This window comes from Nematolebias whitei, chromosome 13, assembly GCF_014905685.2.
Source record: "Nematolebias whitei isolate Nwh7 chromosome 13, NemWhi1, whole genome shotgun sequence".
Classification (NCBI taxonomy): Eukaryota; Metazoa; Chordata; class Actinopteri; order Cyprinodontiformes; family Rivulidae; genus Nematolebias; species Nematolebias whitei.
In genome coordinates, this window is record NC_056510.1 from 25,402,743 (window position 1) to 25,421,348 (window position 18,606).

Here is an 18,606-nt window from a genome sequence, read left to right on the forward strand (position 1 = left end):
TATCTGGCTGCTTGGAAACAAAATATAAAGAAATGAGGAATGACTCAAGACCTTTGCACAGGACAGTAAAAGATTTGACTCAACTCTGCACATAAAGTAATTTTGTTCAAGTGTCATTGTCAACACTGTCTTAGCACTGACTTGTGGATTGTTCTTTTCAGGTCAAGGGTGAGGTTCTGCCTCAAGTGGAGGAGTTCAAGTATCTCTGGGTTTTGTTCATGAGTGAGGGAAGAATGGAGCGTGAGATTAACAGATTAATTGGTGCAGCGTCTACAGTATTGCAAACTCTGTGCCGGTCCGTTGTGGTGAAGAGGGAGCTGAGCTGTAAGACAAAGCTCTCTGTTTACCAGTCGGTCTACGTTCCTACTCTCATCTATGGTCACGATTGTAGTGACCGAAATAATGAGATTGCGAATACAGGCTTGACCCGACTTCGGAACAAGCGGAAGATTTCATTAATTCATTCAATCTTTATTTAAACAGGTTAGTCCCATTGAGCCACGGGGACTTATTTACAAGAGACACCTGTAAAGATAATGGATGGATGGAGTGTATTATTATTCAGATATTTTAATGAACTAAAATAATTGAACTTGCATCTCAGTAACTCTGCTGTTGGGTACAATAAACACTTGTAGTTGATAAACTATGATGCCAAAAATACATCAGTGTTTAAAAAAAGACATTAATCTCCATGTGTGATGTGAAGGAAAGTGGAAACTGTGAGAATGTAATGAGGTGATGATTCTGTGACTCAGCCCAAAATCTGTGCGATCTTCCTCAGAGCAAACAGGCTCGGGGTTGAGGCTGGGTAGTGATGAGTATTAATGTCCATGGTCAGTGAGTCAGTGAGATCTGGAGGGACTTGAACAGGTCCGCAAACAGACTCACGTGCTCCCAGACACAAGTTTACTTTATTCCCAACTCTGGATGAATTGCAGGTCTAGGTGTCTCCAAACTGTGAAAATCACCATGGCATGTGCTGGCAGACTGCTTACTTTTACTGGGCACTGCACAAACAGTGCCTTATCATAATTGTGTGTTTATGACAGAGTGTTTGTGCTTGTTTACTGAGACTTGGGCTGCCAAGGAAACACAAACCAAACAGTTTGTTTTGACAGAATATAAGATAGATGTAAAAAAAATTTTTTTTAAATGCCAGCAGAGGATTGTGAAATGCATGGAGCTCATAAAATCTGACGCATGTTCAGCCATCATCTGTCAGTGTGCGATGATTTAGATTATTATTATGTCAGACGTGCCAGGGATCCCATCTGATGAGGCGTTTTCCCCAAAAAACTTTATTTTGATCAACACTTTTTTATACGTCTGACATCATGGGACACAAACAGACCAGAGACGAGCCCAAGAGGAAGTGATGTGCAATGTTTGCTCTCGAGATTAAAGACCTGAACCTGCAGGGAATTCTGCCCCAAAGAGCTCAGCATTAACACAATCACAAACCAAAGCACACACGTTCATTGGGCTGTTTTCATCCCTGGATGCTAATAAGAAACATCGTGTTACAGCAGAAAGCACAAAATGTTACAGTGATCCAAGTGTCCCAAGATATTTTAGTTCTGAATGATTTAGTTTCCTTTTGGGGGTCTGTTTGATTAGTTTTACATTTTTTAATGTTCAAAACAATTATTTTCATAATGTTATGCAGCATTACTTGTCACAATCTGTTTAAAAGTTTCCCTTTAAGTGTCTGTTGCTTTAAAATGAATAGTTTGAATCTTTTAGTGATGGAGCTATCCGTTCAATTCAGTTCAGTTTATTTTAGTTAGTACCAAGTCAAAACACAAGTTCTCTCAGGGCACTGAACAGAAACTTTCATATACATTAAAAAAGACCATTAGTAAAAGTTATTTATCTAAGGAAGCCAGCAGATTGCGTTGAATCCTTAATTCGTCACAGTCTCCCATTATGGGTTAGTACCTACAGCAACATTTAGCATGTTTATCAGCACAGTTTTGTAACTAACATCACAAAAAAAAACTGAAAAAATAAATGAAAAATAATCTAAAAAGCAACAAGCGGCTTGAGATTTAAAAATAATAATAACTTTTTCATCAAGAGGGGAGAAATTCCCAACTTTCTCACAATCAATAAATGTAGAAATTTGTCATAAACATTTGCAGTCAAACTGCATTCCTAACCTTGACTTTCTCACGAAACACTTAGTAACAGATGTATGGACTCTAAACGGCTTGTGGAAAGACAAAGGGTGCAAAGAAAGGCATCGGTTACACAATTATGAAGTTTCTTTCAGCACATTTTATACAAACATACACAAAAAAAGTATTTTCCTGAAGTTCTGCGAGTAAAGTCATAAAGTTTGTCACTAAATCTTGTGTAGTCGTATGACTCAGAATCTCCGTTCTTCATAAAGTGTGTAAATCCAGTTTGGAGGATCAACAGCCAGTCTCCAAGCACGGCAAGTGAACATTTCCACCTCCTTGCAGTGAATCCAAGCCCTGCAAGGTTTCAGCTAACAGCAGTTCTGATCATTCCCACATGAGGGCAGAAACATTCCCATTGGCTGCAGCTGCTCCACATGGACTGTACATGTGCAACAGCTGGAGCTGGTTCTCTGCATCCCTTCATCCATGTTAAAGGAAACTAAAGATCACACAAACATCTGGTCAGTGTCATCAGCAGGCTTTTTTTTTTAAACAGCATCACATTCCACATGCCATAACCTCCCACCACTGCTCAAGTATTTTAGAAACCTCCACCATATCTTGGTGGGGCTGTGCACTGACATTCTTCCCAACGTCTTCACACATAAATAAATAAAATGTAAATATAATGCTTTTTATGATGACATCACACTTTTATGGGAAACTGGGAAATATTAACAAGTATTTTTGGGGCACAGCAGCGATACTGTACTTTTTATTAACACGTTTTCCTGATCAGCAGTTTGATATTGTAAAAATAATGTTTGACTATAAACTATATTCTCTGCTGTGCTGAAGCAGAGATGAGCCTTCCTTCCATTCTGACATGGATTTTACCAAGAAGTACAAGAAATAAATCAGTTGCACATTTTCATTTTCATAGAGCATGCTTGGCATTCCTCATGGCGTGTCTCTGTAGCAACTCTAAAATAGGTTTCTTTGCACAATGCCGTCAATCCTTTAATCAGTCGTATTTTTCCTGTCTGTCCAAACTGAATATGCCCTTTCGGTGACTATAGGATGGGTTTTGATTGTTGTAATCGTTGCTGACTTTGGTGATCTCAGTTTTCTGGCTTCTTTCGTGTCTCCTACAGCAGTTGAATCTGACAGCAGTGACTCCATGGATGTTTGAGAAAAGGAAAGAAATTCTGAATGTTTCCTGCAATCTAGACTGCCACAACCCATCACAATCCAGAGCCATCACATGAGGTTAGCCATGATGTTGCATCACGACCGTTTGCATTTACATTTTGCGCTGTGTTTGGGGCGTTTTGTCTCCTCTGGTTATCAAGTTGGCTCATCTAATTACTCTTGATGACATCCGATGAAGCTAGGTTCTGTGGCCCAGCTGTAAATATTGTGCAGCCTCGCGAAGTTGTTAACATATCAGTGAACTTTCACACAAACATCTGGGCCCTCCTGCGGATTGACTGAAATAACAAATCCCGTTGCACGACACAAACGTTTTTTTTTTCTGTCCTTGCGCTGAAAGCGAGTCCTTCGAGCTCCTGCGTCTCTTTCAACTCGGTCAAAATTCCAACGCGGCAATTAGATGGCAATCTGCTGTATACAGAACCATCATTATGAGTCATCAAATGGGATCCTGCTCTGTCACAGTTAATTTACAACAGCGACATACGTGTTTGACCTGTGTAAGTCAGTCATAAAAATGTACTTATGACATTTAACCACAGACTATTGCTTCCATATGGAGACAATTAGGACAGTTTAACTCCAAAAATGTCTAAAGGAGCTAACTGGGCAGCAGGGCCCATTAAGCAGCAGCACATAGAATAATTATAGAGCAGAGTATGATTATTACTGTAAGAATTGTTACTTTTGACGAACCAAAAGCTAGACAGACTAATATAGAAAGGGGGTAAATTATAACAGCAAAAAGTGTAGTATTAAAAGGTGACATGCCGTCACTCAGCCTGCGCTGGGTTGAACCATGTCACTCTAACATTCCTGAACTTCTCTGCTACTGAGGCCGGGATGAGAGAATAGCAGTGGAGGAGGGGAGTTTTCTGTCTGACTGCCATACTTGGAAGACGGCTTTGAGTCCAGGTTGCTCTGTAAACAAGCCCGTGTGTGTTTGTGTGTGTCTGAGAGGATGAGCTGCATGTGCACACACCAGAACCACAAGATATGGAATAGCTTTAGTTTGATAGGAGGGATGTTTCATATTTGTGTGCGTCTGTGATTTCTTTATTCCAAATGAACATTCCAGTCCTGTGTCAAGTCGTTACATAGTAATATAATAAAATCGATTGTGGATTGTACAAACACTTGGTTTGACTTGAAGTAATACATTCCAGATGGAAAGCAATAAAGTTCATGCTCAATCATCCAGGTACCAAATCCAATAATTCTCAGTCGGGTCATCTGGACAGTTTCTTTTTTTATAGAGACGTAAAGAATGTGCCTCCTTATTGTAACTGAAGAGCTCAATCTTTGTCTCGACTCTCTATAATAACATAATGCTTATAAAAATGTTTTGGGAAGCTCAGTTATCCAAAAGGGTTTGAAACAGTTATTTTATAGTTTAATGCCATCCGTTTAGTGGGTCAATTGTAGTGCTGAAACCGTATTGTCAAGAAAAACAATTTAAATTATTTGCAGCGGTAGCAAAACCTTATTATTTATTTTAATAGATCCTCACAATAATTATCATGTTGAATCGTGATCAAGCTACAAATTTTTGGTAAAAAATGTCCATCTGGAATCTAATAATTCTCAGTCGGGTCATCTGGACAGTTTCTTTTTTTTTATGGAGACGTTTCACCCTCTATCCAGAGGGCTTCATCAGTCAGAGGAGTTCCAGTAAACTGTTTCCCACCAAGCAGTAAATGCCTTAAGTGAACCAACCAGTTTGCTGGAGCTAAGATGGTTTCTGGGGGCCGTCCTGCCTCCCGTCGACTCCTCCCAAAATAAAGAAAAAAAAGAAAGAAACTGTCCAGATGACCGACTGAGAATTATTGGGTTTGGTACCTGGATGACTGAGCATGAACTTTCTTGCTTTGAACCACTTTGGCTGTGGCTGCCTGACTGGGAGGAGTCGACGAGGGACAGGACAACCCCCAGAAACCATCTTAGCTCCAGCAAACTGGTTGGTCCACTGTAGGAGTTTACTGCTTGGTGGGAAACAGTTTACTGGAACTCCTCTGACTGATGAAGCCCTCTGGATAGAGGGCGAAACGTCTCTATGAAAAAAGAAACTGTCCAGATGACCCGACTGAGAATTATTCGATTTGCATATTTTTAGCATTTTTATATTCTAGTATTTCAGTTTATTTTTTAATATTTTTATTTTACATTTTAAAGGAAACGTTTAGCATTAGACCTACATCTACCTTCAGACACATCATCCTATCAGAATCAACTTTAGTGTCATTGCACAGTTAATCACAGCAAAAATATATTCCAGTACAGACGTCTAACAAAAGTAGACAAAAATGCACAGAGGCTGCAGCTTCGGTGAAGCGCTGCCCTTATCACTTAGATAATATCACTTAGATATCTGACACTCTTTTCACCTCTACTACATTACTGTATTTGCCAACTCCTCCTTCAGGACCACCCCAACTCCATTTCTCTTTCTATCCACACCATGGTAAAACAGTTTAAACTCTGCTCCAATGCTGCGAGCATTGCTGCCCTTCCACTTGGTATCTTGGATATATAAAACATCTACCTTCCTTCTCTGCATCGTGTCAGCCAGCTCTCTACTGTCATTTAGAGTTGCCACTCTCCGTCCTACATACTTGACTTTCCTCTTCTCCCTCTGTCTCCTGACATGCGTCCCTCCTCATGTCTTTGACCACGAGTAGCACAATTTCTGCTGGCACCCTGTTTGTCAACAGCACTGATAGTGGATGTTGTTAACCCGGGTCCTGACGGATCTGGTATGGCGTTGTTTGGATGAACTCACATATTAGTTTTGGCAAACGTATTTTACGGCAGATGCCCTTCCTGACACAACACTCATCATTTACTCGGGCTTTGGACTGACAAGCGATACACTGGCTTGTGCTCCCTAGTGGATGGTTTAAAGGAAAGTAACAAGTATTAGGTGAATAAACTTTTCTGCATACTCACTTAGATGAGTAGACGAACAGAGACAATGAAATGAGACAACAGAAAAGCTTTAAGCTAACTAAGAAAAGGCTAAGCTAGCTCTGTCCACAGAAAAAGAATAGCAGCTTTCTAAAGTTCACCGATACAACAGCATAATTTGTTTTTTTTAGAAAGTATAATATTTCACATCGTGATATTTTACAGTTAATACAGGAAGCCTTTAGTGCTAAGTTAAGCTAACGATCCGTTTATTTTATTATCCGAGCACAGTTTAGACTGAAAACAAATCCTACAGTTATCCCAGTAGAGCTGAAATTACTATAATACACTTGGAGAGCTAATTCACATATAGTCTATGTTTTCCTTTTCATTTCACCTATTTGCTCTGGTTTAATGTAAAACATGACCTGTTCTGCCCACAAGCAGCAGGTAATTATCCACAGAGAAATAATTCAGGACTCCCGTAACCAAAAGCAGATGCATCTGCTGAGACTTTCTCACACACATGGACTCAGCTCGTACCTACACAAATTAAAAACACGCACAAGCAAAATGAATTCCAGACACTGGGAATGTCTGTGAAATCTTAGTTTAGCAGGTATCCTAATGTTTATGCTTTTGTGACTAAATTTGAGTTTGAGTGAACCCATAAAACGACACTTTAAAGACACATCTGAAAACGATATAGTTGCTAAATAAAGTATTAACAAATACAATATTAACTTATTTACCCATTACGATGCACCATAACATCTGTGTTGCCTAACGTTTTAACTTAATGTGCACATTTTTATATAGCCACATCAGCAGATGTGAACATAGTTGTGAACACAACCCATATCTTGAGATTATCAGCACATGTGGTGAGCAGTGTACAGTCCTGAACATTTCAGCCAGCCCACCCAGAACATCCTCACATGTAAAATTCAATTCATGAAGTGATGTGCCCGCCAGGGTTGTTATCTGAGTGTAGACACAGAAAGGCTCAGTGCTCCTGCCAACACATTATGCACAACCAGCACTTTATACAATCCATGTGGCTAAAGAGCTAATGAGTCGCACAGATTATCAACAAATTATGAATAGGAAGGAGCTGGCATTTGGCTAACTCTGTTTTGTGTCATGCAATTTCAGTATATTATTGCAAACAACATAAGGAATGAGAAATGTACTGGACTAATCACTCGTCTTGCACTGTTTAATCCTCTCTATAACTATTCTGCCCTGGAGAAGAACCAGCAATGGCAACCGGTGAGGTGTGGGAACACTATTTTACGAAGGTTCTCAGACTTTGCTGATTCGTACTGTTTATATCTGTTTATTTGCAATATTGTTATGTAAAAAAGAAAATATATTGTATCATTTCATCAACATGGAGTTTACCATCTGTAACCTTCATGGTACAAAGCTGTGTTGTGATAGAAAAAATGTTGATGAATTAGAATAAAGATGATAGATGAAATTGGTTTAACTTATCAACAATGTGCTTTAATGTATTAAGTGATGCTGAGCTGCATTTCAAAATTTTGCAACATATTAAAGCATCATAGCTCCTATATGATTCTCGCCTTGGATTGCAAAGATCACTGATCCTTCATAATCAGGTCATTCATCGGCATCTCATCTCAGCCAGTCACATGACCCTCACCGGATCATCCTGTTGACCTGTGACCTCTGCCCAGCCCATTAAAGGGGATCCACACACTGGAGTAAAGCTTTCAAATTAAAGGTCATCTTGATAACGCTCAAGGCTTCCTTGGAATTCGACTGTGGTGTAAGGAAAAGGATGTGGATAAAACGTCACCTTATTAACAAATTAGGGCAGACTTCGACTAATCTCTTTGTCTCAGTTGGAACTTTCCAACTCTAACTTTTGTGCATACAGTCCAGAACTTAACCCTTACCCCTAAAGCTCCCCTAAATAGATACTTTGGCATATAAATGCATAAAAATCAGAATTCATTATTGTCGTTATTGATAATGCTTATAGTTTTGTCAAAGTTTCATTATCAGCATTTATTTTCCTGCAGTTTAATTAAATAGAGATAAACCTTTACTGTTTTTTTTTTTTTTTTACATACTGTCTTTAAAGGGCAACAATTTATTGTTATTAATAAAAAGAGCCAGCTGAGTTTATGGGCACATTCCTTCAGTGGCTCAGCTGAGAATGTGCAGCACCGGATATGTGATGGAGGAAGCCATTCTTTCTCCACAGAGGAAGGCCTTTTCCTTTCCTTTTATGCTCACAAAGACGAGAAGGGGCTGGGTCAGGCTTGCGTCCCTCTTAATACTGTTCAAGGATCTGGGAATAATGTCGGCACGTGGGGACAAAAGGTGACCTCTGGGACTGAAGCACTGACTCAGTGCTTCCAGTCTGAAGGTTTCTCACACAAATTATGATTTGCAGAACTGTCCAAAGTTATTTATACCCGCTTATTTTTAAGTGAAACTAAGAGTCTGTGCTCTGAAGCTGAAGTTACAGAGAAATAAGCAGAATAATTATGTTAGTGTTTCTCCAAACCATTGTCATGCAAGGACTCAATCCAGAAAAAACTCACATTATAAACATATGTTGTCATAATGTGCAAGTTTGTAAAAATAATAGCAGTTTTAAGGAATGGTTTAGATCTTATGAGCTGAGTGTGGAAATGTTATCTTCAGTGTAGAAAGCTCTTTGAATAGAGGGACAAGAATCACCAAGGATAGCTGCACTGTCATAGTTTTAGCACTGCTGTTTCCATTTGTGGCAGCCAGTCATACTGTACGCTGTCCTAAAATCATTGTCAGCAACACACTGGATTTTTTTAACGAGTGTGATAATTAAATAAGGAAACTATTAGAAGATAAGGAAAGCTTTTGTCTACAAGAAGGTGTTATTTATAAGACTGAGCTGAATGCAGCACCTCAGACTGAGGAAGTCTTTTGGATGAAAGTTTCTACAAATTTTTTGTTTTGTTTTGTTTTTTTTTATGTCCAGAGGACCAGATTTGACTTTTTTAGATTTTTCTACCTGGATTATTGCACACATCAGGATCTTTTGTCACTGAATTACAAGAAACATTTAGGTGATGCAGTTCTTTTACCTGATGATAGCACCCCACGTGACTTGTTTGTTTTCTGTTGGAATATTGTTTTATCCCTTTTACGCTGCATTTTTTAGATCTAACTGCTTCTGTGCATATTGTAAACGTAAGATTTCTCTGTCATACATTCATGCAAATCCTGAAGAAAGGTCTGTTTAAAATGTATCATTATCCCCTGAATTCAGCTTTGCATTTAGAAATTAGAATATCTCCTCTTCCTCCGATCTGAATCTGCTCATGTGACTAGTTTAGCTTGTTTCCTACTTAGCTGATAAAGGCCAAAAACAGCTGGTTAGCTCTCAGTGTTCAGCTATCTGCCAGAGCTCAGCCTCAAGCAGCAACATAAAAAGCAAAAGGAGATGAATAATGCATCTGTTCTGACAGGAAAGAGGTTCAAGGATCTAGCTATGGATACACAAGTTGTCTCAGGTGCTCACAATCTGGTAATTTCATCAGTTCTCCCGTTCATTTGGAGAACGTTTGGAAAAAAAACACCAAAAAACGCAGAGTTACAGTTTCCTCAGTCATTATAATTAGTGTGAGGAGTGAAGCGTGGATAAAAATGCACCTAAAAATATAGATTTATGTTACGTTTAGCTGAAAAAACACCCAAGTGCCTTCACTGCTCTAATGTTCTGACTTGTTGAAAGGCTACACGTAATAAAATACACATCACATGTCAGATGGAGCCTGAATCAATTAATCTGCAGTGGGACAAATGTGAAACATGTGTCTCCCGCACATCTGTACTGTCGCCCTGCGTTAGTCAGCACCCATCACCTTTTACCCTGCTTTACCTAATCACACCTAACTTTCATTGTGTTGTTAAAAAAAAAAGAGCTGTAGCTCCTTTTTGGACATTTGAGCTCTGGAATTTGTATTTAGAAAGTCCTAAATACTCAAGTGTATGTGCAGAAGGATAAAAGCAGAGAGGAAATTAAATGTCGGCACCTTGACTCTGACCACCTTTGTCAACCTTCAGAGCATTTGTCAGAAATCTCCTGACATCGACACATTTTCTGTCATGAACAGCATTTCTTTAATCAAACTAAGATTAAGGCGGTACATATTTCGTAAGTCAAAACACACTACTGTACTAGTCAAAACCTAAAACTTTAACCTTAAATACAGTAAACACATCTTTACAGCAAGCTAGAACTCAAAGCCAAAGCTGTTTGTCTTTATGCTTGAAGGTTCATGGTGAAAGAAATGACAAACCTTGGCCTGATAGTCAGGATGCATTTACTCAACTAAGAACATATCTGTACTCATATGCAAATGTTAAACAATCATACTTTAGGCATATTTTACAACCAACTGTTTAAGGTGCAATGTTTCAAAGGCTTTTATTAGAGGTCAAAAACAAAACTTTTTTTCTAAAACCTAACCTGCTTTTTTTACTGTTTGCCAAACCTTAACGACTTTAAATAGTCTGGTGCTAATCAGGCTCTGCTGTGTTCTTTAAACCAAACGGTTTAAGTCGAAGACGTTTGTGGTTGATCTTAATCTGGTGTCTGATAAATGTTTAAACTGAGGTAAAATGCATTGTGCAAGGCGACTCATGAAAAAATTACTCAAATGTTTCTTATTAATGTTTTCTTCAGGTGGCACAGTGGATCAGTTGGTAGAGCTGTTGCCTCTCAGTGAGAAGATCGCAGGTTCAAATCCCAGCCGGACACCTTTCTCAGTGGAGTTTGCATGTTCTCTCCGTGCATGCGTGGATTTTCTCCGAGTGCTCCGATTTCCTCCCACAGACCAAAAACATGCATGTTAGTCTGATTGGTGACTTGAATTGTCTCTAGGTGTGAGTGAGAGAGTGAATGGTTGTTTGTCTTTATGTGTCCCTGTGAGGGACTGAGACCTGTCCAGGGTCACATCGTGATTGCTGGATATGGGCACCAGTGACCCCCATGACCCAAAAAGGAAAAAGCGGGTAAAGATAATGGATGGATGGATGTCTTCAATTTTCTTCTTTCAGCTCTGTCCTCACTCCAACTCCCTCCATGTCCTCTCTAACTGCATCCATATATCTCCTCTTTGTCTTTGTCTCCTGGCAGGTGCATTTCTAACATCCTTCTACCAATATACCCACTGTCCCTCCTCTGGACATGTCCAAACCATCTCAGTCTGGTGTCTATAACTTTATTTCCCAGTTGTTCAACCTGTGCTGTACCTCTGATGATCTCATTCCTAATCTAAGGAGAACCTCAACATCTTCATTTCTGCCACTTCCAGTTCTTTCTCCTGTCTTTTTGTCAAAGCCACTGTCTCCAGACCCTACAACATAGCTGGTCTCACTACTCTATAGTATGTCTTCTTGTCCAGACACAGATGTTTAAATTTCTCTGCTTCAATATGTAAAGAAAATTAAAATCTGGCATAAAATGTAGGAATTCAAGCATAAAAGTGTGTTTGTTGTTCACCACCTGAAGAACACATAAAATGTCATTTTGTTAATTGTACAGCACTGTTCTGATGCTCCGAAAGGTTGAGTCAAACAAAAAGCTGCAACCTTTCTTAGGTCGATGAAACCAGTTCAAATTCAAGCTTTCATATTCTTGACCATTTTACTTCTAATTACTCCAGAAGTAAATGAAGGTTGATTCTGTTTTCCTTCATCAATCGTTCTATGTAACATTACAATAGTTAAGGAGAAACTGCAACAAGGCATCAGTGAAATGAACAACTTGGGACATAAAAATCAAATTTAACTTAAGCACCACAAAGAGTCTCATCTTATCAGCCTCATCTTCCTGTTTTTATTAGCATCGACAGCAGCTCATTACGTTGTTTAATACTTATTTTCTTGTCTGTCTTGACATTCTCTGAAGGACAGACATCTTTAAGGGTGTTTAAAAAAACCAGTCTATGTAATAAATGCAGCTCAAAACTGCAACAAAATATGTCTGAAGTGTGAGTGTTTGTGGTTGTTTCTTATTTTTTGTCAGTCACAACAGAAAAAGCGCCAACTATTGTTGAGATGGGAGAGAAAAACACGTAGTTCAATTGAAAGAAACTGTTCATTGCAAGAATATATATGAGTATCTCTCCATCTTTAAAGGCAGCCAACATTTGGAAACAATGTAGAGTTAATGTCCCGTTGGACTAATGTTAGCAGAGCACTAAATGGCAACACAAGGGGAACATTTCAACCAAAAACCTGTTTGCAATCAAGAACGGCCTCTGAATTTAATCAAAAGTCCATCTACCTTTAAAAACTTACTAACATGAGATGTGATTTGCTTTATTGTTGTAATATCTTTGATATTGATGTGCATCATAGTTTCAGGTCAAAAACACCACTGAGCTGAAAGACTGGTTCCTTCCTGATGCTCTGCACAAAAGCGACACATGCCGACAACAAGAGTAACTTCTTTTCTAAATGTTGTCTGGAAAAGTTATACTAACACAATTAAGCCTCTGGGCTCTATGGAAGCTTTGAGTAAACACCATCCTTCAGTCGTCCATCTGTTCTTGCAGTCGAACGCAATCCAAAAAAGAATAGCTGCAGGAAAACTAACCAAAAACGTATCCAGCAAAACAAAAAACACATAAAGGCATTAATTTAAATACACAGTCATCACTGTCTTTCACTCCATCCATGAGACAATTTGGCAGCAGGCGATGGAAGTCCAGGTAAAAGACCAGGCAGTGAAACTAAACGATTTGTCACGGCGTATCAACACACATTTCTTTTCCACTTCTGGGGCACACACCCTCATCACCTCCTCGCAAGTCTTCCCTTCCATCCCTCTCCTTTTCCCACCTCCTTGTCAGACGGACATATCCATTACAGCACCTCCATCCAGACCACAAGTGACATTTAAGACTAAGCAATTTTACCGTGAAACAGCTAAAGTGCACTTTGACCACAGCAATGCACTTTGGGGGAAGTAACCAATCTCTTGGCTAACTACCGTACAAATAGCGTGAGACGGAACAAGTGCTTTATGTGTGAAAAGGACGTAACTGTGACACATCTGAGAAAACTGTCTCCTCCGTGATGCCTGAGTCAGACCTTGGGGGATTAAAAAAAAAAGGTCTGCACAATGTTTAGCCAACTCCTTTAGTCCTTTCCATGTCAGAGATGTCAGAGGCAAGGAACTCACACACAGTCACACAAGTTAAAAGTGGGGCATACCTGCCACGGTATTTGAGTAACAAGGTCAGTGGAGAATTATCCTTGCTAGCTGCCTGTTAAAATAGGAGGACAAGAAACATTTCCAAATGTAGGCATTTTTGCAGCAGGCAGGTCGGACCTTCCCAGGATGCACTACTTGGTTGGTGGTCAGTCGCAGTGACATATTCAGCTGTTGTCTGTGCATGTGTGTGTAGAGGGGGTGTATCTGCAGGACCAGCCAAAGCTTCAAGTTGTCCTGTCGGCACTTAGACCAACAAATCATGTCAGATCCCAAAGTTTATCTTTCAGCAGGTCGTAGATCAAGCATATGCTATATCCTTTGTTCATTATGGATCCCACCTGTGAAGTCTCAGGACATTATAGCTCACCATCTTTCCACAATCCAGCTACTCAACATCCCACTCACAAGATCTCACTCCAAGAATCTGTGGGTCTTCCTCCTCCAGAATCTCCTCCAGGAATTACCCACACTCTGACCACACTTAATGACCACCAAGGGAGAGAAACTCAGTTCTGTGTAGGAAAAACAGTTGAAGAATGTTCTCAGAGTTAGACGGTGCCATTGCAAGAAATGTAGGCAAAGGTCAACGTCAAGTTAAACTCGTTTCAGTGGTTTTTGTGGCGGGTGTTTAAGAAAAAGGGGCAAAAAGCAAGAACATTTTCTGTGCTATCATTTCATAGCAGCCTTTGTGAAGTCAGCCTGACCCCGCTCTGGGTTCAGGGTTATCGCATTAGTGCATGCTCATGTACGTCTGTGCTCGACCCTGAATAGTTTAGCCAGGAGCTTTTGCTGATTGTGACGGAGTCCAAACAGGAGGTTCAGTCTCACTCCAAGTCACGTCTCTGAGCGTGCAGAGATACAAGAAAAACCAAAGTGAAGCCCCTTGACTTCATAAGGTCAACAATATCTCATGTTAACAACAAAGTCCATGCTCAATAATCCAGGAATCCAATCCAACATTTTTCAGTCAGGTCACCTGGACAGTTTCTTTTTTTGTGCTGAAACGTTTCGCCTTCGATCCGGAAGGCTTCATCAATATCTCATGTTCTGTTAAAATGAACAAGCTTGGGACCACGTTTAAGTTTATAACATGGGCTCCTGGATAAAAGAGCAGCAGATCACAAGCCTCCTTGCTGAGGACCTCCCATGGGTGGATGAGAACACATTCAACGTCCAATAAATCCAGACCGTTCAAATACTCAAATTACGATGGTGTCATCTGATCAGTGACAAGATGTTCTGTCCTAACCTCTGTCCAGATGTTCAGTGTCCACTTCATGTTTGTGCTTCCTTTTATTATCACTTCACGTCTCCCTGAAGGGAAGGTTTGTTTAAAAATTGCAGATTGTTTTGGTAATATAACATTTGTGGATAATAGTCACAGCCGCAATGCTTTGGTTTGTATCCTGAACGTGAATGATGGTCAGCGTTTTAACGTGAGGACGGTGTGTGGTTTGTTAGCTGACATTTAGCCATGTATAAAAGTGACTCGTATAAAGTTACGTTTTATTGTCACTTGTATAATAAAGGTACATCCTGACGAGGCTCTGAAACATCAGTGCTCCTGCAATAAACTGATGAACATCTGGTTCCTCCACATCTTTAAAGTTCAACATTGATGATAGCTTTCTCTAAGTGAGATGAAAGTTTCACTGCACACTTTATTTAATTTAATTTAATTACAAAACCTGTTATGGGTAAGTTCCTTAAAGGAAGTGTTCATGCGGTTTTCTTTTAGATGATCCGGTCTTGTCTCTGGACTCCATTCAGTCTAACCAACAGCTTCTTCTGCACACCTGAACTTTGTTTGGTAATTATCTCACCTGTTTTGTGTCTGTAATCAACCCATCTTCAGCAGTTCCTTGTCAAATCTTTGCAGTTAAGTTGGTGGATTGTGTCCTGGCTCTGGACTCAGGGTGGGAATTATGTCTGTCTTTTGAAATCTGCATCAGTTGAATCAGCTCAACAAAAGTGAGGAGTTTTTTTGGTGAGCTGAGAGACCAGATATCTGAAAAGACCCCAAATATCTACCTCTATTCAGCACATAGACATACAGACTGTTGTAACAAGAATGGAGCCCAGAAGTTGAAGCAGACACTAAATGAGTGTCCCCTGTAGACTGGTTGGAGATACGTTTAAACCTATAACAGGTGTTACTTGTTACTACAAAATGTACCTCAGATCTTTTTCCAGAAGCTAACTATTATTAATTCATGTGTGTATTTACCGGTAGTTATTTGATGCTTTTAAAAAAAACACCATGATTGTGTGCAGGTTTGAAGGCATGACTTTAAGCTCCATATCCAGTGTGCGCACCTGGCTTCAGAAATATATCATGGCAGCGCCAAAAAAATTGGTATCATGGCTTACTTTGAACAAAATAGGAGACAGAAACTTTTGGTCCAGTTATGTTTGATTCTGATTTATATCTTTTCAGTTTACATTTCTGAAGCTCATCATCTGAACTGAAGTCTGACTTTGGATTATTGTTTTCTTTTAATAAATTATTCCTTAAGAGTATCGTTAATCAGATTTTCCACGAACATAAAGTGAAAACTCAGATCGTTTGAATGGGGGTTTGAAAGGTTATGAGCAGTTAATATCGTATCTGTTATATAGGTGTTTGATTGGCCTCAATTTGACTAATAAGTGATAAAAAAAGACCAATTCCAGTTTCTAAAATATCAAAGGAGCTTATGCAGAAACAATTACACAATTATCCTGGAAGAAACATTATCATTTTTCACCCAAAAGCACCCAGCAGCTGCCACTAATATAGCACATGTAATGTTGTATCCACTGCAATGCAATGTAGGAGTTACTGTTCTCAATTAATAACTGTGTCGTTCCAAAGTAAAGATTTATAAAACGGCATTTTGCATGAACCACTAAAAAACACGCTTAGTTTATAACAGCAACAATTGGTTTTGTTTGTGGATTTGCTTGAACTAACTGTTATGAAATAAATCTTATCAGACTCTAACTTTATTCTTCAAATTGAGGCTCTTCAAAGATCTACAGCCGACAGGGTATTAATTTTTCATAGCAGCCCCAAAACTGATGTGAACTGCTGCTTTAAGGGTTTATGCTGGCACATGTGAGTTTGAAATCAAAATGCAACTAAACTTTTTATCCTCTGGCCACAATAGCCATCTCAAAGCAGGCCTTAATCTTAATCTGCCTAATTTCTTTTAGTTCACTCATGAGACTTATTATTAATACTAAGACAGACAAACTGTATTCATTGCTTCATATCAACAACTACATACATACAGTGCGCATCTCATTACTTTGCCAGACCTTTGCGTGTAGCAGCGCACACACAGAAACTCCAGCTACTGTAAAGGCGCACGCGCCCCACCCTCTTCCTCCTCCTTTTCTCATGCAGCTCCTCTCCAGAAGTGAAGGAGGCAGAAAGTTTCAGAGCAGCATGTCTTAAATACTGTCACTAAGGCACGTTAAACAAAACCACGACACGTAAAAAAACAAAGTAAATATCATTGTTTCAGTGATATAATTGGCGCATGAAGCTGCAGAGCGCATGAATCACGAGGCAGACTGACAGTTTCCTCTGCATCAAAAGTTCAGAATTAGAGGCTGGTGGATGTTATTCAGCGCACATGTTGGGCTGACTACAGTTTAAATGATTGTAGAGCATTTCTCTTACCTCAGCCCGTGTCAGGTCTAAGTTGGAGCAGAAAGCCGCCAGCAGCAGGAGCGCGCCGGACGGTAACAGCATGGTGACGGCGCGCTGTGGGAACTCTGGGAACTCGAACCACCGCTCCTCGTCCTCTGCCCTCCGCTCAACTCAACACAGTTTTATTTTTATCGGAGGAGCACGGGCAGCACTTTGGGCTGCATCATTGTCCGAGACTATGTGAAGATCTGATCAATGCAAGTTGGTCTTGTTCCTGCTGCACCACACCCCCACCTCCCCAAAAGACCACCCTCATTGAGCCAAACTCACTCCCAGCGTGTTGTTCAAACATTTAGACTTTTCTCTGTAAGGAAGAGGAGAGCTCGGGACACTTTTGTGCTTTTGGATGTGATTTAGGTTGTTTGGTGCAGCAGGTGACTGTTAAACTTTGTTTTTCAGAGCGTCTCTACTCCTCCGCCGCGCGCGTGGATATTGTAAGTTGTGCGTCTTTTTTACCAAACCGATGAAAAGTTAACGTAATATTGGCAAAAAAAAAAAAAATAAATAAACAATGCACGCATTTGTATGCTTTCTGTACCAGCACTGCTCGGTCTGCCTCAGTCATGCTGTAAAAGAAGTGGCGTGAGTTGTGGACCGTGCGCTTGTTTGGACCATGCAGGCGCAACACAAGAGACAGAAAGACCTGAGGTAACATCATGGGTTAAAAAACAAATACTCATTTAGTGCCATATTATTGATTTGTTTATGATCATTTCATCTTCATCAACAGGCTGCTGCTTCTGTGCCTCTCCATCATCATCCTCGCCTCGGGAGTGCGCGCAGTAAGTTTAATTTTTCCCACATTTTTTTAAAACTTTTTTTTGTTGTTGTTTAAAACCGCGGACTAAAAGGCGTAAAACTCAAACTTTGGTTTGGGACTGCCTTGGTTGGTGACATGCAGACCTCAGACTATAGTGGGAGTGTCTGGGAGGAGGTCTTGCATGCTGGTGCCAACATTTTACTGACAAATGTCAGAGCAGTTCCTGCTGAAGTGAGGCAAGCTTTTCTTTCACAGCAAAAATGAGTACATGTGTGGCGATTTCTTTCTGTCAAAGGAACAAACAGAAATGGGACACTGGAGTCTGTGTTAGTTGTGTTTTAGCTGACCCTTTGACCTGCTACTGTGGGGTGGGGTCACGACCTCTGCTTCCTGCAGGACTGAGTTTTGAGGCGATGCTTTTTTTACTTTAGTGTTGAAATAAAGAAGGGGGCTCGTTCGTTCATACCTGAGTTGGTGGGGGCTGCTCTCCACCCCAACAGGCAACAGATGAGAGGCAAAGTACCAGTTAAAGGGATAGTCTGGTCATTTTTGAAGGGATGTTCTGTCAAATTGTTTTCAGCAGCCGTGACTTCAGTCATAGAGCACATAGTATAAAAAATGACAATTCAATTCATTTATTTATTTAGGGCCAAGTCACAAC

The 18,606-nt window shown here is 40.0% G+C and overlaps 1 protein-coding gene across 1 annotated transcript in view; it reads right to left on the bottom strand.

Moving 5' to 3' along the window:
- The window catches only part of col4a1 (collagen, type IV, alpha 1), a 54,021-nt gene extending 36,794 nt beyond the window's left edge, over positions 1-17,227 (bottom strand). The window contains exon 1 of the mRNA XM_037686183.1: positions 17,156-17,227. Coding sequence (XP_037542111.1) covers positions 17,156-17,227 — 72 coding nt within the window. The remainder of the gene's footprint in view (positions 1-17,155) is intronic.
- Positions 17,228-18,606: the final 1,379 nt, after the last annotated feature.